The 22,903-nt window shown below is 37.2% G+C and overlaps 1 protein-coding gene across 7 annotated transcripts in view; it reads left to right on the top strand.

The window, feature by feature from the left end:
* LOC136772021 (serine/threonine-protein kinase WNK1) overlaps window positions 1–22,903 on the top strand; it is a 182,483-nt gene that overhangs the window by 84,343 nt on the left and 75,237 nt on the right. For all 7 annotated transcript variants that reach the window (XM_066724672.1, XM_066724674.1, XM_066724675.1 and 4 more), the window contains exon 6: window positions 15,964–16,052. In XM_066724672.1, coding sequence (XP_066580769.1) covers window positions 15,964–16,052 — 89 coding nt within the window. The remainder of the gene's footprint in view (window positions 1–15,963; window positions 16,053–22,903) is intronic.

Below are 22,903 nucleotides of genomic sequence, written 5' to 3'. Positions count from 1 at the left end.
AGAAGTGATTTAGCACAAGGGCTGGCATGTTTCCATTCTATATTAACAAGTAGGTCTGGCTTGGGATATGAGATTACAGGACCCACACTTGGAGCTCTATACAGTGTACTTGTACTTGGATAATTCTACTTCCCTCTAAAGTGTTTACAGTGAGGGTCAATATGCTTTTCAAAACTCAACTCGTTAAAATGTAATTTTAAGCATAATGTCACATCGGTTGGTTTGTCCTATCAAACTAACCTTGCCTAAAGCTAACTTTTAAATATATAGCTCTGAAAAGACCACTTAACATTGATTTCTGAACTTGGAGTGGGCTCTTAATTTTTTCCATAGCTGTATATATAAATATATAGTGAATGATTGTAAAAATAATATACAAGTTATTAAAACCAGTCTGATTGTAAGAATAACATGCTGCTTTACTGTTGCCTCTCCTGATTAACGACCTAATTAGCTTTCCATTTACTAACATCAGCGCAATTCATAGAAACACCCGGACCTGTTCCTCGCAGCTGCTAACTGAGTAAGCCAGATAACTTTCAGGATAATTTGACTGAAGTGTCTTTTTCTGTTCCTCAAAGCAAGTTTAAAGTCCAGCTGAGTAAATTAACATAGAGATAGCTTGCCTTAAATTATTGTATTAACTGAATCCGGCTCATTACCCTGAATTAGTTAAACCAGGTAGGAGGAATGGGGCCCAGGACATATTTGTTACCTCCCTCCTCTTCGTTTCTCCTCCCGCCTTACTTTTATATGTGAGAGAAATATTGGCCGCATACAAAATGACTGACAAGTATCTTCTCGTATCAAAATGACTAACAAATATCTTCTGCAGGTGATTGGCCACATAAAGTGATTGACACGCTTTTCCGGTAAAGTGATTGGCTGCATACAAAATGATTGACAGTTACTCCTCCCACATTCCAATGTGTATGGGTCTTCAGCAATACATATTTGTGTGTTTGTAATCTGATTGGTTGCCTTACTGCTTACTGACATTGGTCAGGTTCTGAGGTAATTAATGAGCTCAAAGTGTTTTTTTTATTTATTTTTATTAAGGTTTCAAAATATTTTTTCAATATACTTCAGATGGTGTCACATCCATAATGCTGCACTTCTGAGGTATTACTTACTATGCTTTTGGGGAGCTGCCAAGTTGTCCTTATGAAATGACATTAAATGTTTTGAGTGCAGGTTCCACATCACATTTTTGAGAACTTGTCCATTTCTTTTGGTGATAAAGAAGGAATGGTAAAACTTTGAACCTTGAAATTTGAACATGATAGAGTCCAAAAAACACTATCTAAATTATCAATAACATTTAGTGGCAACACATAATTTTGAATTTTGAAAGAACACATTTGAATTTTGTGTGCAAATGTCACATCCATAATGCTGGAATTGCCCTAGAACAAAACTGCGCTTCATGCTTTTAAGTGCTAAACTTGCCTTATGCTTATAAGTTAACCAATGAGATCCTAACATTACTAATTACAAGACCTGTACTTACTATAATAATAATAATAATAATACTAGTCCTATATACAAAAGAACAGGTGTTTAATTTCACACAATCTGTATCAACTTTGGATTAAGCCCAATACATTAAACCACATCAAGCACATTCAATGTTTAGTGATACACTCGCTTGGGTACAACCTGGTTGCATTCTGTTGTGCAGATCTGCAGAATCCCACCAATCCCATTGGTGGAGCAGCACATATCTGCGCAGAACTGCGATACACGAACATGAGTCAACACATGCATAATTATGATTGGACCAAGAAACAGCTACCTGACCTACCGCCTCGCAAAGCACTGTAATTTATGTCCATTAGTCTTGTTTAATCTTCATTGTATCACTTTTTAGTTAACTAAAATTAGAAGGCATTTATTCTTTATCATTTTTTTTCCCCCACAGTATTTTGTCTTATCGTAGTTATCGTCAACTGAAAATAGGTTGTTGACGAATATTTTTCGTCTTGGTTTTTGTTGACGAAATTAACACTGGACCTAATGCCTCGGTTCCACTGGCTTAAGCCTCCGTGCCGTGCCGTGCCGGAGGCGTCCCAGAGCTTTTTTGTAAAACCAGGCTGCTGTGAAGCCCATCCCCTCTTATGGGAGGAGCAGCGACTGTGGGTTTGGTTTGTGTTTCATTTTAAAAACAAAGACAGAACAACACTACAAGCGATACAGCCTGACGTGGAAAGGACTTTTGTGTCTATTTTATTCTTTCTGCTTTACAGGATTGTAAACAGCGTAATAAATACACGTTTCTGTTAAGAGATATTAGGAAGAGCTAAACGTGTGTAGACATTATATTCAGACAAGCATGTTCCCATAAGAATACGTTTCCATGTGCAACAATAATTACATATTTGCTATTTAGTATTATTATCATCATCATGTGTGCTAGTATATATGTATTTTAAATGGCACAACGTGACTCCCATAACTTATTACTCTTTCTGCAGATTTTTAACTGCAAACAATACTTTTTGCCGTATTATTTATAATTTACTTAGCAGATGTCCTTAACCAGGGTAAGTTGAAACAAAATACACAAGTTTCACGATTAACCATCCAGCTACAATATAGCAGGTTATAATTTAACTAAAGTGTCCACGTTTCAGTCATGGCGTTTATGGACACATTTATTAAACCAGTCCTTAATGTTTTAGAGGTAAACCCAGATCTGCTGTATTTATTTATTCATTAATTTAACTTGTAAATGGGCACACATTAACTTAATCGTGTTCACCTTCATACTGATTGTCTCTGCGGATTGTCCCTGCACACCATTCACATAATGACATGAAACACCGTCCAGTTGTTCATTAAATATTAATAACATCGGCTGCTACTGATCAGATTATTATCCTTCTGTTTATTTTTAACTAGTCACGGCACTGCACCGGGGTCCTGTGAAATCCACATACAGAAACAATGACTGCTTACAGTTAATATCCAAGTGTATTAAAAACGTGGATTTCACTCCATGCTGCTAATAAAACTAATTTCTTTGTGATCGCACATGGCACTTGAGATTATATCTTCCAACATAATGTAGCTGATCTCTTCCCTGTCTGTCTACAAGTCAAGCACACATCTCCGCTGCTGAAAGAGAAGTATTTCCTTAGTGGGCGTGACGGGCACTTATGGCCACGTCTGGCAGCAGATAGTTAACCATCCACAAAACATGGATGCGTCTGGACGTTTTTTTTCCAGGATACGTTTTTTTTTTTTTTTTTTTTTTTAATATATATATATAAAAAAAAACGTATCCTGGAAAAAAAACGTCCAGACGCATCCATGTTTTGTGGATGGTTAACTATCTGCTGCCAGACATGGCCATAAGGAGGGAAGTTCTGAGAAATGTATATGTGTATATATATATATATATATATATATATAAAAATTTCTCAGAACTTCCCTCCTAAGCTTAAGTAATGTGGACTTGTACATTTGTAAAAACTCGCAAGTACTGGTTTATGCAACATACATCAGTTTTTTTTTTTTTTTTTAATTTTAGTGTATACTGTATTCATGATGCTGTATCCCACAGTTAAATACGAAACTGCATAAGCTGCAAATACCTTAAGCACAGCTAAGTATGTCAGTGAGTTAAATTGTGCACATGCACAAAATGTTTTAATTATTTTTGAAAACTGTTCTGTACAGCATAGCCAAAGCATTAATTTGTTTTTCTTGATGTAAAGTTGCATGACAAAAATGTGATTGGGAAACAAATTAGGCAGCTGAAATCAGGGGCCGAGGTTGGCATTACCCCGTTAATGAGATGATTTTGTGAAATTTTGCTTCTAACACAAAGGCAAGATAAAGCAGTGAAAATGTGTTTAAAGAAACAAAAACACAGATGCAGAGTCTGCAGACAGACCCAAGTCTGAACGAAACAAGCTGAATGAAAATGTTCCAGACAATGGCGTAGCCAGGAATTCGTTGAGGGGGAGGGGGGAGGTGGCAAAATGAGGGCGAAGAGGAATGATGAATTCAATGATTAAATACCATTTTGTAGTCGAAAAACTGGAAATTAGCTGCTTCCACTGCTGATGTAGGAGTTTCTAGGTGATGCAAATCTCCTGTTGTCACACCTGAATTCATCAATACCATAAACATACATTAGTTTGAGGTTCTTATTTATGTACAGGTGCGCAAGCCCATAAAGTCTTCCTTCTGTCATAGTGCAGCGCAGCGCAAATATGTTTTGAATAGTTTTAGCACACTGAATGATTGCTCCCCTGTTGCTGGTATGAAATATGAACACGGTGACATAACCCTCCGAAAAAATCAATACATTAAGCCTGCATTAAAATATCAGCCCAAATGGTCTAGCGCAGGGGTCAGCAAGCCGCGGCTCTTTAACCCCTGCTCAGTAGCTTCCCGGGCTTTGACAAAAAAAACGCTGCTGGCTTGCCTGTATGTTTGATCTGCAGTGAGACAGACCAACTGTCAATCATGTACTGTGCCAAACCCACTTCAGACTTTCTAGCCAATAGGAGCAGACACACCTATTTTAATCAATAAAACTCCAGCCTCACATAAAACGGCTTCAGCTAATAATGTTGCAGTTTATTAGAAAGGGTCGGTCTTGTGTCTCTATGTAATCGTATGGAAATGAAAATTACCATTAACATACTTTTTTATGTGAACATTAATAGTTAGAATAGGCAAAGCTTAACCACAGTTTTGCATAGAGTAAAATAAGAATTTTAAACACTATATATTGTACATGCAGCGTAACACATTTTTAAAATACTGTTGAAATAAATGACTTTTTTTTTTCTTCCTTTAAAAAAGGCTTTGAAATATTAAAATATAGAAAAAGTTTTAAACTGGTGGGTGTTTTTATGTGTCTGTACTAAACACTTACCTAAAGTATTTATTATCGAGTGAATATAATAATTTGACTGGTTACAGCAACCCATGTCTTCTCTGAATACATACATACATAAATACTTAACTTTATGTTTAGATGAGCTACAGATTATAAAAATACAGAGGATAGTATGTATTGTTTTATTTTATTTTCATGTGCACATATTTAATAAGATACAGTACATTATCCAACTTAAAGTAATAAGCTAATATTGCAATGATTTGCAAACGGGAAAGTTTAAAACCAAAATCTTTCTGTATGAACACAATTTTTACACTCGTAAGAAGTAAAGGTTCTAACTAGAAACTTTTAGGGTTCCCAGGGTTGGTACTGTGGAGGATCCCTTAAAGGATCTTATTAGAACCTTTTATCAAGGTTCCTTGCAAACAAGGATCCTTAAAGAACCTTATATGTATCTTAAATCAACCGCGATCATGATGAAAAACGGTTCTTAAATGCTCCCTTGTGTTTTCGACGGATCTGGTAGTTCTTAAACGACCCCTTTATTGAAAATAAACTCACAAAGAAGCAAAAGCTCCATAGATTGCTGTATGTGGCTGCGACAAAGAAAAAAGCATTATACCTTGCACTGAACTGGTAATTTTAACCATTAAACCAGTGGTGCCCCTTCTTCCTGAAACTGAAACAAACTGCAGTTAATTTCTATAGTTAGCCTATGATTGAAATAGGATGTTTGTTGATACTGCATTTTACAGAAATGTAAAGGCAAATGTATCAAATAAATTTTTGATTTACTATACAGTGAGGGGAAAAAAGTATTTGATCCCCTGCTGATTTTGTACGTTTGCCCACTGACAAAGAAATGATCAGTCTATAATTTTAATGGTAATGGCTCCCAGGTGTCCAGAAAAACGCATTTCAAAAAAGTTATAAATTGATTTGCATATTAATGAGGGAAATAAGTATTTGATCCCCTATCAATCAGCAAGATTTCTGGCTCCCAGGTGTCTTTTATACAGGTAACAAGCTGAGATTAGGAGCACTCTCTTAAAGGGAGTGCTCCTATTCTCAGCTCGTTACCTTTATAAAAGACACCTGTCCACAGAAGCAAGCAATCAATCAATCAGATTCCAAACTGTCCACCATGGCCAAGACCAAAGAGCTGTCCAAGGATGTCAGGGACAAGATTGTAGACCTACACAAGGCTGAAATGGGCTACAAGACCATCGCCAAGCAGCTTGGTGAGAAGGTGACAACAGTTGGTGCGATTATTCGCAAATGGAAGAAACACAAAATAACTGTCAGTCTCCCTTGGTCTGGGGCTCCATGCAAGATCTCACCTCATGGAGTTTCAATGATCATGAGAACGGTGAGGAATCAGCCCAGAACTACACGGGAGGATCTTATTAATGATCTCAAGGCAGCTGGGACCATAGTCACCAAGAAAACAATTGGTAACATACTACGCCGTGAAGGACTGAAATCCTGCAGCGCCCGCAACGTCCCCCTGCTAAAGAAAGCACATGTACAGGCCCGTCTGAAGTTTGCCAATGAACATATGAATGATTCAGAGGAGAACTGGGTAAAAGTGTTGTGGTCAGATAAGACCAAAATCGAGCTCTTTGGCATCAACTCAACTCGCCGTGTTTGGAGGAGGAGGAATGCTGCCTATGACCCCAAGAACACCATCCTCACCGTCAAACATGGAGGTAGAAACATTATGCTTTGGGGGTGTTTTGCTGCTAAGGGGACAGGACAACTGCACCGCATCAAAGGGACGATGGACGGAGCCATGTACCATCAAATCTTGGGTGAGAACCTCCTTCCCTCAGCCAGGGCATTGAAAATGGGTCGTGGATGGGTATTCCAGCATGACAATGACCCAAAACACAGCCAAGGCAACAAAGGAGTGGCTCAAGAAGAAGCACATTAAGGTCCTGGAGTGGCCTAGCCAGTCTCCATACCTTAATCCCATAGAAAATCTGTGGAGGGAGCTGAAGGTTTGAGTTGCCAAACGTCAGCCTTGAAACCTTAATGACTTGGAGAGGATCTGCAAAGAGGAGTGGGACAAAATCCCTCCTGAGATGTGTGCAAACCTGGTGGCCAACTACAAGAAACGTCTAACCTCTGTGATTGCCAACAAGGGTTTTGCCACCAAGTACTAAGTGGAAGGGGTCAAATACTTATTTCCCTCATTAACATGCAAATCAATTTATAACTTTTTTGAAATGCGTTTTTCTGGATTTGTTTGTTGTTATTCTGTCTCTCACTGTTAAAATACACCTACCATTAAAATTATAGACTGATCATTTCTTTGTCAGTGGGCAAACGTACAAAATCAGCAGGGGATCAAATACTTTTTTCCCTCAAGTTATGTCAATTGAACCAACAAAATAGGTCGTAAATGCTGCTTGACAAATGAACGCACTGGTGACTAGGCTTACAAAGCATAGCCTAGTAAAAACATGGTTCACTTATTTACTTTCGTTATTTTTAAAATGTTTTATTTATCCTATTATCAAAGTAGACCATGAAATCAAAATAAGTCTGACACTTAATTGTGCGTGCTGGACGCGTCCCAAAGCTTTTTGTAAAACCAGGCCATTGTGAAGTCCATCCCCTGTTGTGGGAGGAGCAGAGCGATTGTGGGGTTAGGTTTGTGTTTCGTTTTAAGAACAAAGACAGAAAACAGCACTACAAGTGACAGAGCCTGACGTAGAAAGGACTTTTGTGTTTATTTTATTCTTTCTGCTTTACATTATTGGAGACCGCGTAATAAATACACATTTCTGTTAAGAGTTATTAGGAAGAGCTAAACTTGTATAGACAACATTATATTCAGACAAGCATTACGTTACTGTAAGAAAACGTTTCCATGTGCAACAATAAAATAAATATTTGCTGTTATTATTGTTATTGTAATCATCATCAAGATGTGTTCTAGTAGATATGCATTTTAAATGGCACAACATTACCTTATTGCTATTACTACAGATTTTAACTGCAAACAACACTTTTTGCCGTATTATTTTTAATTTACTTAGCAGACGTCCTTAACCAGGGCAAGTTACAGTTGAAACAAAATACATAAGTTTCATGATTAATAATACAATAACAGCAGCTACAATATAGCAGGTTAAAATTTAACTAAAGTGTGCACGTCTCAGTCATGGCGTTTATGGACTTATGGACGCATTTATTAAACCAGTCCTTAATGTTTTAGAATGAAACCCAGATCTGCTGGATTTATTAATTCATTCATTTAACTTGTAAATGGCCACACGTTAACGGAATCGTTTTCGCCTTCATACTGACTGTCTCTGTGGATTGTCCCTGCATACCATTCACTAAACACAGCCTGAAACATTGTCCAGTTCATAAAATATTAATAATATCGTCGCTAGCGCTCCGATTAATATCCTTCAGTTTATTTTTAACTAGTCACGGCACTGCACCGGGTCCTGTGAAATCCAAGTTTTTAAATACACTTGGATATTAACTGTAAGCAGTAATTGTATCTGTACGTGGTTTTCACTCCATGCTGTTATTTTTTTCGCGATCCCACACGACACTTGAGATTATATCTTCAGACATAATGTAGCTGATCTCTTCCCTGTCTGTCTACAAGTCAAGCACATATCTCCGCTTCTGAAAGTGAAGTATTTCCTCTATCAAAATCGTTCAAAGAGATCTAATTGTTAAACATGTGAAAACCGATGATTATTAAATTATGATTTAATTGCAAGCTGTTCTCGCTACCGTCATGATGAATGGTTTGAATTTAAGGTAGTGTCACATTCACCACTTAGATGCATCTTGATATTTTTCTTTTGTCTTTTAAGCATCTTTATTTAAGCACATTTAATGTAATAGATGAGGTATAGTATTATGTCACAAAGCAAAACAAGCTTGCTAATTTTCCTGAATGTCCTAGAGTGCTTTTACCCCTGAAATACGTATTAAACTATAACCCTGCCTGCATGCCAGTGAGAGGTCAATATTTGTGGGTTTATTTTGCTGATGCACTCCTACTGGCAATATGTTTAGAGATTTCTGTGTCAGGTTGCAGTGATTACTTGGAATTTGTTGAAGGGATTCTAGCCTTCTGTTAACCCTGATGTAGCGGATCAGATCAGGTTAATTTTAAAGAAACATTTAAAAGTAATTGAAATCATTCTTAACCTGTTTTTATCATGCAGTTTTAGTATTTATAGGTTATAGTTATCATACATACTCAATTCAAAGGTAATGGGTCATCAAATAGAGCAGTATAGTAATGTAAGTTTATTTGTTCTAGTATAAAATCTGTTGTCCCATTTTCTTATTTAGATTTTGTTTGTTAAAAAGGTATTTGTGACACATGTCTTTACTCAATTAAGAAGGAAAGAAATTGATTAACACTGGTTTTGGCCAGATGTCAGATCAATTAATGAGGTTTCAAATTAAGAAGGCAGGACTTTTATGGTTTCTTTGTTTTCAGAAAGTCTAATACTTAGATAATATGGCGAGTTAAAGTAATAGGAATGTGAAAAAGGTGGCCTTTTCATTTTTTTTTTAATTGATACATCCTAAAGGATTGTGTTAGATGTGAAACTACCATATATTTTTACTCTAAAACAAGAGGACAAAGAAAACCTCTTACATAAACTGCATAAGCCATTTTGTTGTATAGTCTTACATTGGTGTCAGATGTGATCATTTGCAAAGGCAATAGTTCCAGTACTTTCTCCGGTTTACTTACTCACTTATTCAAATCATAAAATCAATTGCCGCCTGGTTAGGGTTGTTGTGGGATTATGGAAAGTGTCGCTCTCTTCCTGGTCCAGGTGCTAAAGGGTTTTGGGACTCAGGAGTTAAAGCAGAAAAACATACCCTACTATGTAAAGGGAAAAAATACAAATGTTCCAAGAAATAGAAATAGCTTATAAAACTTTCTGCTCCAGGGTCACATGTGCTTGACTTCTGTGGACCTTTAGAGATTACCTTAGTGCTAAACAGTCTAACTCTTGTTATGTCATATTCAGTGGGATTGTTATCCTTTAAATTGTTAGAAAATTGTACATTTGGAAAGCTGAAGGAGTAGAACAGTAGTTGATAATGCTGTACTTTGTAATCGTGGAAATAATTTAGTTGACGTCACAGTCAACTAACTTCTGTCTTGAATATCTTAAGTAATGTACTTTATGCCAGAGGGAAAATACATTTTGGTGATACAAACCTTATCCAAATATCTGCAGATGTATTGAAGGAAGAAATGTTAGTGAATATAAGTTTTCAACCCTGCTGTGTGTATAGTTCATTTTTATTCTGTATTATGGTAGATTGGTGTCCATAATTAGCAATTATGTCATGTTACTTAAATTGAAATGTATATTTTCAAGCAGCTATTAAAGTATTTCCATATGCCAGCTGTTATGTATTGTGTGTAGACAACAGGCTGTATTCAATATCTTAGTTAAGCTCTTTATAATGTTCAAATCCATGTGGATAGTCAAGTATGTAACGTCACTGTATTTAAAGGTGGTTGTTCTGATTATCAGCACCTTACTTCTTTACATCACAATTCATTAAAGAAAATTCATTAAACAAACAGACAACATTAAGTCACCTTAATATTTTTGACCTTTAAAGTCAAGAACAAACATTATGGCTGTATGAGCAGAGTAACCCCAGCCTAATGATAACATGCAGTGCCTTGCTGGTCAGAGGAGAGTCCTGTGTGATTAGCACCCCTCTAACAAACCCTGTCAGAACTCGGCCCCTTGTACACCATTCACAATCACTAATTTACTAGATGAATTGTTAGGATGTGGTCTGCCAACCTCCCAGCTTTAGGGCATAGCTGACTTAGGAGATGTGCTTTTCACCATAATGAATTATTTTCAAGTTTTATATTTATTATTCATCTAAACTTTTTTTTTCCTCATGGTTTTATCCTCCGATTTTGTCAATTTTACAATTTGTATTTAAACTCAGAAAGCTTCTATTACTTTTGGGGGAAAAAAAAATCCTTTTGCATACATTAATAGCACTATCACTGTTCAGCAACGTTCATCCGTTTTTAAAACTTTGTAGCATTTTTCATGAATTTTGATTTTTTCCTAAGGAAATGTATACAATTACATTTAGTTTATTTTAATGTTAGCATTTAATGAGTAATAGGATTACATTAGAGTTCAATGCTATAGAGTGTGTTCGAAATATTTTAAAGGTATTTTCTACATCACAACATAATTCTTTATGAAAAGAATAGTTCAATATTTTGTCATAATTGTACTTTTATTTTAATAATTTAGATTAAAATCACCCCCAAAAATCACTTTAGTATGGGAAATGTTCCTGCATATTTTCAATGAATGTTATATATAGATTTATTTATTGTCAGGTTGAAATAGAATCCCCAGGGTGCCTAGACAAAAGCCTATTTTTTATATTTAAAAAAATAATGTAATGTGACATAATGCCAAACTTTGTGACATAAATAGTTGGCAAGCATTTAGTGGATGGCAGGAGGGGGGACAAAGAATGGGAAGAGACTGATGACATTCCTTTTTGAAGACACACATGTTCTCTGTGATAGAGCAGTAGGATTGTATTGCAAAACAACCTCCTAATACACCTTAATATTATCCTAAATATCATCTGTGTTTTTGTTCTTTGTTAATTATGCTTTTGGTATACTTTCTTATGCTAGAAAGATCTGTAGGATTCATTATTTCTTCCCTGTATTTGTCATGATGATTTACTGTAATGTAAATAAACATGCTTAAGGCATCTCTACAGTGGTTGACAGGCTACACACACAAGCAAAGTAGAATTGGGTAAAGTAAGCATGATGTCTAGTAAATTTGCCTGTAACATGTGAACAGCTCTTTATATTAGTTAGTTTGACTGGAATAGTTATTGTATATGACAGTGGATATTACACACTTTCCCTGATGAATGTTCTGCTGTTTCATGCAAAGGAAATTTACTGTCTCTGTACATCCTACATTTTTATGCTTCTAAGTAAATTAAAAATGGCATTTGTGCAAAATCCCCATTGTGTTCCTCTTCTGAGCCTGCTAGATAGGTTATAGCTATTTGGTTTATACTGTTTATACAGTTTATTCAGTTTTATTTCACCTCTACCACATGTTCATTTTGTAATTGTTTTATTTGTATGCTGCATTATGTAGGTTTCAGGTCATTTTTATTTGTCATTTTCATAGATGTTCCAATTAGTTAACAGTTAATGGTGCAAGACGAACCAGTGTATGAAGAAGAAGAAGAAGAAAAAAATTGTAATAACAAAGTAAAGACCAGCAGTATACATTTGAGATTGATCTTGGGAGAAATGCAGTTATCTTTTTTTCTGTACCAACTGTTTCTTTATAATAGGAATGGTAAGCTTCTACCAAAGATAACCTTAATATGTAGCCTCTGAGCTGATGGAATTACATTACAAGGGCAAAATCTCAGATGATTAAAGTTTCTGTGGTCTGAATATCTGTGTAACCCCTAATGGAACTCACTGTGGAACATTCCGTTTATAGCTGCTCTGCCAGAATTGAAATGGTGAGATTTAAAATAAATGTCTGACCAGTGGCAATTGTTTACTGCAGGGACCCAAACAAATGCTCACAAAGCAGGGGTGTGTTTCCAACTTCAACAATTACACAGTTTGCTGTGGACACTTGCTCTATTGTTATCCCTTTTAGTTTCTTTCAAATTTAGATTTTAATTTCTAAAAAGGTCTTATTTTTTTGTTTTGTTGATGTAGTTTTCTAGATAACTGCACGATGGGCAGGAATAAACATAATTAATATACAAATCACTGAGTATTAAACCCCAAATCATATGCATTTCAGATGAAAATAAAATTATGAATCATTTGGGAAAACTATAATGGATATAATTAGATTTTTCAGTCAAATAACAGTACACTGCTGTACCCAAATTCATTGAATGTGAAAATTATCAAGGAAGCCTTTTGGGTAAACAGAAATGCAACATTTGGTAGGTTATGGGTAGTAAGTTGGTTATTGCAATTTCTGTATCTGTCGCATTTCAGAAGTCAGAAATTCTTAGATTTCAATAATTTTAATGCCTGAGTTTGACACAAGATGCAGACCAAGTAATGTAAATAATTAGGTATTCAAACAGTGACCACTTTAATGTACATCTCAGGAATACGTTCCATGTCTGAAACCATGCATTTGCTGGCAACATTGTTACTTTTCTTTTTCCTGTGGGGGAGGGGGTTACTTGTCCTCATTAATCAAAGTTACATATTTGAATTTTGACATTGTAACTAACATTCTTTGAATACAAAAATGTAAAGCACTTTGAAAACATTTAGACTGAGTATCAGGTGATTTAAAGTCTGCCTTCCCCCCCCCCATTCTTTAGTGCATGTCTGAACTGTCCATTGGAATTTCAAAGTTCCAGGTGGGGGTAGGCATTTCTGTCACTTGGCAATTATCCTGTGCTTTAATTGGAATTTTGTGATGAAGATTTTACAGTCAGTGACAGTTTCACTGGGTTTCAGTCATTTGTTACTAATTCTTAAATTATTTTTGTTTCTTTGTTATCTGGGAGGCTGCTTAATCCCTAGGCCTTTTTATGGCAATTAGAACAGCTTTGGGTAAATTAATTCTTCTTGAAAATGAATGCATAAATTACAAGGTCCCACTTGTTGCAAATAAATTTTTCCAATATTTACATTTGTTGGGAAAATTACTTAAAACAAATGGGAACCTTATTTTTTGCTGAACAAATACAACTTTCTCCCTAATGTTTTGATTAACATAAAGTTCCAGTCTGTTTTTAATGGTCAGTAGCAGAGTAACACATTTCAAAAATCTTAAACACCTTAAAGCAGCAGTAATGAGGATTTGAATTACATTCGTATTCATAGAATTTAATTCCTTCCATTCTTCAATCATCACAAGTTTGTTTATCCTCCGAATATGAGGAGATGGTTTCAGAAGGCTGTGATCTCCGAGTCTGTTAAATAATACCACAGCAGACTACCATGCAGTAGACATGGTAAAAAAGAAAAGAAAGATTTTGTATATGCGGTTTATCCCAGCTTAGCACAGCTTTGTGTCTGACTTCTAGAAACTTGGTAAGTGCCTTTTGAAGTAAACTTGCTCCACTTTTGTGTAAGCAAATGTGACATTGTAAAAGGATGGACCTGTATGATTTTCAGTTGGGGGACAGTTCAAGGACCATAGTTAAATAACGGAAAATCTTCTTAAAAAAATATATTTTTTAATCATCATACGCATCTATGATGTAATTATTTGTTGAGTGGTAAACCACTTGCTTGTATTTTATTTTAATTTTATTTTCACGTATTATTTATTTAAAAGTATTTCATATTCACAGTTAACTGATTAAAATAAATTGGAGTTTTAAAAATAAAAAGCTTTAAGAAAGCTAAGCGTCTCCTAATCTATGGAAGCTTCATTATACATTTGATGGCATGAGCTGATACTGTCTTACTCTATCTTTAAACATTAATATTTTAACTCTTAAATCTGGGATTTGCATAGCAGCTTCTTGTTTGGACAGTTCTGTGACATTTTAAACGTACTGTGGAAATGTACTGTATTCAAATGCTAATACTAATCTACAGTTCTAATGATATGAAAAGGTTCTATTTGGATTGTTTTTCAACATTCAGCAAAATCCTGTTGAGTGTAATATTCAGTTATTCAGTTGACAAAGAAAAAAATGCTGGTGATCTATTCATAAAACAAGAATTTAAAAGACATTTAATGCAGAGTGAAGCCTAGATTTTGTAATTTGCTGATGTAAGTGAGGAGGAGCTGGAGCCAGCATACATAGTACGCAGTTAGTAAAAATCCCACTGCAGGAGCTCCTGTTTGGCAGCTTGTCTGTCTCTGAGTCTCTTTGCGACTGTCCACAACACTGCAGTTAGTGGTGTGGAGAGGAGTATGCTTCTCCAAAGGGCTACTGGAACCTACACTTCCTATGATGGACTTTAGGAAGAAATACTATTGTACCCTGAATGTAGTCAGTGCTCAATGCTGCTGTTCTGTATCCAACAAGAAAGCATGCAACGAGGAGGTGGGTAGATGGAAAGAAGGATCAAAATGATTTCTTGATCCATCTCTCCTATTGGTTGCATAGTAATTTGTATACTTAAGGCTAACTTACCGGAAATTATAGGTGGTTTGATTTGTACATTTTCTTTATCTTCTAACTTCAAGGAGGTTGTATGCCCATATCTTGTGTATACATGCTTACTTTAATAACAGGGTGTAACTTTACTGTCTTGAATTACAGTTTTACTTCTGCACTGCATAGTTTTCAAAACCTACATTTTGCTTTACTTTTCTGCAATGTTTTAGCTGTCATTCTTGTTTTTCGTTTTACTTGAAGCGTTAGTTTTGTGTTGATTTCCGCCAATTTCATACTGCATGTTGTACTTTAAGTGAGATTGAATTTAATGTTCACGTTGCATTAAATGCTCCTTATAATTCACATTTTACATTTCTAAACTGTCTGGATTGCAAGCTTGTTAGATGGTTTTAGAGATAAGAAACATTTAGGATTATAATTTCATCTTTACTGAGAAGAATTATACTTTCAGCAGACAAAATGATCAGATGTTGTAGGCTCATGTTCTAGGTTTGCTGATGATGCTTTTGCCGACTGGGAGGGGGAATAAATTGGCATCTTTCACTTTATTTGCTGATAGAGAGTGACTGGGTAGCTCAGTATTTTCAATCTTCTTGATTTCTCCTAACCCTGAAAAGAGCAGCTCACCCAAGCAATAGTAAAAGTCACCCCTGCTGTGTACAGAGAACAACCAAAAAAAAAATCCCACAGTGGCAGAACTCTTATTTTCCATGACCTTTTGATGCCTCTTAAAATATATTTAGGAAGCTGAAAGACCATCTTAAACAATTTAAGAGATTTCCAAATAATCTCAAAGAGTGGCTCCTGTACCATTTTCAGTTATTTGTTTGTTGACAACCAGCTTTATCTTTTGTTATGAGATCTTAAAGCATACAGCTCTTGATGGTTTCTTTCCTACTCTAATTGTTTTTTTTTATTTTTGTTTTTTTTTGTTCTTGTTTTTTCTGGTACAGGGAGTGAAGCCTGGCAGCTTCGACAAGGTAGCGATACCTGAGGTTAAAGAGATTATTGAAGGATGCATTCGCCAAAACAAGGATGAAAGGTGATTGTTTTAACTAGATTTTAAGTTATGGACAGATGTATTAAATTCCCCATAAAAGATTGGGTTGAGAATCATTTGATTGTTATTTTGAATTCCTGATACAGGCTGGTTATTTCTGGGAGGAAGATTGGGTTGGGACAACGACATTTTAATTGTATCTCATAAATTGTATACATGTGACCTAAGCAAAAATCGTATAATAAAATCCAGTGGACTAGATCATATAAATAAAACCGTTATTTATGTAATATGTAGTCACATTCTTAATTGTATTTATTGTTGGAGTTGAACTTTAAATATCACACTATTTGATTATAATAAATATATATATATATCCATCCATCTTCGAAACCGCTTATCCTGGTGAGGGTCGCGGGGCAGCCGCAGCTGATCCCGACAGGCATAGGGTGCAAGGCAGGAATACACCCAGGACGGGACGCCAGTCCAACGCTGGGCAACACACACAGGGACACACACAGGGTAATTTACAGTGACCAATCAACCTAACCCGCATGTCTTTGGACGGTGGGAGGAAACTGGAGTGCCCGGAGAAAACCCACGCAGACATAGGGAGAACATGCAAACTCCACACAGACAGGCCCCCGAGCGGGGACTCAAGCCCAGGACCCCTGGAGCTTTGAGGCAGCAGTGCTACTTATATATATATATATATATATATATATATATATATATATATATATATATATATATATATATATATATATATATATATACACTCTCCTAAAGGATTATTAGGAACACCATACTAATACTGTGTTTGACCCCCTTTCACCTTCAGAACTGCCTTAATTCTACGTGGCATTGATTCAACAAGGTGCTGAAAGCATTCTTTAGAAATGTTGGCCCATATTGATAGGATAGCATCTTGCAGTTGATGGAGATTTGTGGGATGCACATCCAGGGCACGAAGCTCCCGTTCCACCACATCTCAAAGATGCTCTATTGGGTTGAGATCTGGTGACTGTGGGGGCCAGTTTAGTACAGTGAACTCATTGTCATGTTCAAGAAACCAATTTGAAATGATTCAACCTTTGTGACATGGTGCATTATCCTGCTGGAAGTAGCCATCAGAGGATGGGTACATGGTGGTCATAAAGGGATGGACATGGTCAGAAACAATGCTCAGGTAGGCCATGGCATTTAAACGATGCCCAATTGGCACTAAGGGGCCTAAAGTGTGCCAAGAAAACATCCCCCACACCATTACACCACCATCACCAGCCTGCACAGTGGTAACAAGGCATGATGGATCCATGTTCTCATTCTGTTTACGCCAAATTCTGACTCTACCATCTGAATGTCTCAACAGAAATCGAGACTCATCAGACCAGGCAACATTTTTCCAGTCTTCAACTGTCCAATTTTGGTGAGCTTGTGCAAATTGTAGCCTCTTTTTCCTATTTGTAGTGGAGATGAGTGGTACCCGGTGGGGTCTTCTGCTGTTGTAGCCCATCCGCCTCAAGGTTGTACGTGTTGTGGCTTCACAAATGCTTTGCTGCATACCTTGGTTGTAACGAGTGGTTATTTCAGTCAAAGTTGCTCTTCTATCAGCTTGAATCAGTCGGCCCATTCTCCTCTGACCTCTAGCATCAACAAGGCATTTTCGCCCACAGGACTGCCGCATACTGGATGTTTTTCCCTTTTCACACCATTCTTTGTAAACCCTAGAAATGGTTGTGCGTGAAAATCCCAGTAACTGAGCAGATTGTGAAATACTCAGACCGGCCCGTCTGGCACCAACAACCATGCCACGCTCAAAATTGCTTAAATCACCTTTCTTTCCCATTCAGACATTCAGTTTGGAGTTCAGGAGATTGTCTTGACCAGGACCACACCCCTAAATGCATTGAAGCAACTGCCATGTGATTGATTGGTTAGATAATTGCATTAATGAGAAATTGAACAGGTGTTCCTAATAATCCTTTTGAGCGTGGCATGGTTGTTGGTGCAAGACGGGCCGGTCTGAGTATTTCACAATCTGCTCAGTTACTGGGATTTTCACGCACAACCATTTCTAGGGTTTACAAAGAATGGTGTGAAAAGGGATAAACATCCAGTATGCGGCAGTCCTGTGGGCGAAAATGCCTTGTTGATGCTAGAGGTCAGAGCAGAATGGGCCGACTGATTCAAGCTGATAGAAGAGCAACTTTGACTGAAATAACCACTCGTTACAACCGAGGTATGCAGCAAAGCATTTGTGAAGCCACAACACGTACAACCTTGAGGCGGATGGGCTACAACAGCAGAAGACCCCACCGGGTACCACTCATCTCCACTACAAATAGGAAAAAGAGGCTACAATTTGCACAAGCTCACCAAAATTGGACAGTTGAAGACTGGAAAAATGTTGCCTGGTCTGATGAGTCTCGATTTCTGTTGAGACATTCAGATGGTAGAGTCAGAATTTGGCGTAAACAGAATGAGAACATGGATCCATCATGCCTTGTTACCACTGTGCAGGCTGGTGGTGGTGGTGTAATGGTGTGGGGGATGTTTTCTTGGCACACTTTAGGCCCCTTAGTGCCAATTGGGCATCGTTTAAATGCCATGGCCTACCTGAGCATTGTTTCTGACCATGTCCATCCCTTTATGACCACCATGTACCCATCCTCTGATGGCTACTTCCAGCAGGATAATGCACCATGTCACAAAGGTCGAATCATTTCAAATTGGTTTCTTGAACATGACAATGAGTTCACTGTACTAAACTGGCCCCCACAGTCACCAGATCTCAACCCAATAGAGCATCTTTGAGATGTGGTGGAACGGGAGCTTCGTGCCCTGGATGTGCATCCCACAAATCTCCATCAACTGCAAGATGCTATCCTATCAATATGGGCCAACATTTCTAAAGAATGCTTTCAGCACCTTGTTGAATCAATGCCACGTAGAATTAAGGCAGTTCTGAAGGCGAAAGGGGGTCAAACACAGTATTAGTATGGTGTTCCTAATAATCCTTTAGGTGAGTGTATATACATACAGTGAGGGGAAAAAAGTATTTGATCCCCTGCTGATTTTGTACGTTTGCCCACTGACAAAGAAATGATCAGTCTATAATTTTAATGGTAATGGCTCCCAGGTGTCCAGAAAAACACATTTCAAAAAAGTTATAAATTGATTTGCATATTAATGAGGGAAATAAGTATTTGATCCCCTATCAATCAGCAAGATTTCTGGCTCCCAGGTGTCTTTTATACAGGTAACAAGCTGAGATTAGGAGCACTCTCTTTAAGGGAGTGCTCCTAATCTCAGCTCGTTACCTGTATAAAAGACACCTGTCCACAGAAGCAATCAATCAATCAGATTCCAAACTGTCCACCATGGCCAAGACCAAAGAGCTGTCCAAGGATGTCAGGGACAAGATGTGTAGGTCTACACAAGGCTGGAATGGGCTACAAGACCATCGCCAAGCAGCTTGGTGAGAAGGTGACAACAGTTGGTGCGATTATTCGCAAATGGAAGAAACACAAAATAACTGTCAGTCTCCCTTGGTCTGGGGCTCCATGCAAGATCTCACCTCATGGAGTTTCAATGATCATGAGAACGGTGAGGAATCAGCCCAGAACTACACGGGAGGATCTTATTAATGATCTCAAGGTAGCTGGGACCATAGTCACCAAGAAAACAATTGGTAACACACTACGCCGTGAAGGACTGAAATCCTGCAGCGCCCGCAAGGTCCCCCTGCTCATGAAAGCACATGTACAGGCCCTTCTGAAGTTTGCCAATGAACATATGAATGATTCAGAGGAGAACTGGGTAAAAGTGTTGTGGTCAGATAAGACCAAAATCGAGCTCTTTGGCATCAACTCAACTCGCCGTGTTTGGAGGAGGAGGAATGACCCCAAGAACACCATCCCCACCGTCAAACATGGAGGTGGAAACATTATGCTTTGGGGGTGTTTTTCTGCTAAGGGGACAGGACAACTGCACCGCATCAAAGGGACGATGGACGGGGCCATGTACCGTCAAATCTTGGGTGAGAACCTCCTTCCCTCAGCCAGGGCATTGAAAATGGGTCGTGGATGGGTATTCCAGCATGACAATGACCCAAAACACAGCCAAGGCAACAAAGGAGTGGCTCAAGAAGAAGCACATTAAGGTCCTGGAGTGGCCTAGCCAGTCTCCAGACCTTAATCCCATAGAAAATCTGTGGAGGGAACTGAAGGTTCGAGTTGCTAAACGTCAGCCTCGAAACCTTAATGACTTGGAGAGGATCTGCAAAGAGGAGTGGGACAAAATCCCTCCTGAGATGTGTGCAAACCTGGTGGCCAACTACAAGAAACGTCTGACCTCTGTGATTGCCAACAAGGGTTTTGCCACCAAGTACTAAGTGGAAGGGGTCAAATACTTATTTCCCTCATTAACATGCAAATCAATTTATAACTTTTTTGAAATGCGTTTTTCTGGATTTGTTTGTTGTTATTCTGTCTCTCACTGTTAAAATACACCTACCATTAAAATTATAGACTGATCATTTCTTTGTCAGTGGGCAAACATACAAAATCAGCAGGGGATCAAATACTTTTTTTCCCTCACTCTATGTATATATGTGCTCTGAGGAAGATAAGTCAAAATGCGTAAGCATTATGATCACTTTTTCACTAATTAATAATTTTTTAGACATCTGTGAATATGGACTGTTTTTAGACGGGAGCTGCTGTACCATCCTAATATAATACGGATAATTGTTCTATATAAAATCCCTGGAATAAGGCACCCCGCATTTAAGATTTATTAAAACTATTGTAACGCCAGCTATTTTTAAACTTATGTATATTTGTATAGGTATATATGTATATTATATATATATGTGTGTGTGTGTATGTATCTATATATCTATATATATATCTATATATATATATATATATATATCTATCCCATAACATCATAACACACGTAATAGTAATCACACAACACTTGCGCTGTAATGTGTTGCATTCTGCATATATTTACCATGACAGCCTGCATGTAGTATTTGTTAGTTTTGCTTATTGAAGGATTAACGAAATACTAGTTTGAATGTCTTTGGTGTTATTTTGTTGCTTGATTGGATAAAATCAAGAAATATTGAGATATATATTGTGTATCGCCCAAACTTAACGAGATATTATCATATCGCCCAGCCCTAACAACTAGTAACCAGAAAATGCATTCCACAGCCAGGTCTAGATATACACATGAAGTGAAGACTTTTGGATCCGTCTTATTGTTAAGGGAGTTAACATTCTTGAGGGGAACAATTAGTATATTGTAACCATACACATTTACTTTTTTAAATATTTTCAGCACCTTTGTTTAAGAATGTTTTTATTGTTTTCTCTATTAACAATCAATTGTTCTTTCTATGGTTGTTTTAGCTGTTTTATGGACTTGGTTTAAGATCATGAGTACTGTATTCACGTCTAATTTGCAATTAACAGAACCAGTCCATCAACCTTTCTTTATACAATATTTAATCAGTTTTGTTGCACTTAGGCAAGATTCTGAAATACCATCATAAATGTCTGCATCTTGGGGTTTAAATCTCCAGTGCTTTAATTAAAATGCTTCTTGAGTTGAAACATTCATGTATGTTTTTGTAGCTGAATTCATACTCTCAGCTTTGGAATAGTGCTCAATATTTATTTCAATTATGGGCTGCTTTAATTTTTAAGATGTAGCCCATCTGATTTATTCCACAACAAAGCACCATTCCTTATCAATCTAGACCACTTTATTAGCATTTTATCCAAGCAATTTGATAATCTGTTGTTTGATCATCTACACTGTAGGTGTAGTACTGCTAATGCTGATGTCCTGTTGTGAAGCTTCCAGACTATCTTATATTTTTTCTACCTCAACAATAAACGTGGGCTTACCTAACATATGAGCTATGAACCATGATCATGTTGGAGGCCATCTACTCTTGCTTTGGGTACAAATGAACAGTTCATTAATGTCTCTAAAGTCTCCAACTTGGGAGACACTAAGCCGTCTGCTTCTCTAATTCCAAAATGTATAGTATATTAGGTCCATTATCTTTTTACAGCAGAAGGTATGTTTAATATTCTACCATTTGCAGTTAAAAGCAGATTTTAATACACTATTGGTTTTAGAGCACCCGCATTTTTCCAGTTTGTATTGAAATTTAAGCAGTTCAAGTCCAGTGAATAACCTGAAATGGAACAAAGGTAAACTATAAACTGCCAGAGGTTGAAAAAGAAAAGTTTAGGTTACCAAAAACTATAATGTAGATTGCAGAGTTATATACTGTTACTACACCCTCTTAAGCATTATTTGGCAGTGTTACGCGCAGCTCCTGTGCATAGAAGTTGCACTGTATTCCTATAATGTGCACATTGTTTGAAAGATTATTCTCTTGGCTACCATCATGTTTCATTCTCAAACACATCCGATTTTACAGTTTCCGTGTCGCCTGCCGTCATTCAGAGCCCGGGGAGTAAATGCGTAGTCTGTTCCGGGGGGGCGTCTTATTCAGACGGTCACAAATCACTTAGTTTCGATCGGATTTCTTTGCAAATAGGCTTATTTAACCTAATGATTAATCCATATTAGTTGATGTTCCATCAAACACAGATCCAATTATGTAAAATCTTTGTGTATTAGTACACTGTCATAGTTGTCAGTATTTTTAGATTTTGTATTCCTACTACAGACCAATTATCCCCCCCCCCATTTCAGAATGCTTCACAGAGAATGCTTCACATCCTTAGAAAGCTGAGAGTCTCAGCTTTCATGGGATACCAAACACTTGGCAAACAACAGTGAAGAGTACACATGGGATTAAAGAGAACCAAACGGATTTGATGCCCTTTTAAGGGTACCAG

Source organism: Amia ocellicauda, chromosome 15 (genome assembly GCF_036373705.1).
Source record: "Amia ocellicauda isolate fAmiCal2 chromosome 15, fAmiCal2.hap1, whole genome shotgun sequence".
In the NCBI taxonomy this organism is placed as follows: Eukaryota; Metazoa; Chordata; class Actinopteri; order Amiiformes; family Amiidae; genus Amia; species Amia ocellicauda.
The sequence above is the reverse complement of the archived record's forward strand: the minus strand, read 5'-3'. Positions and strand labels throughout refer to the sequence as shown.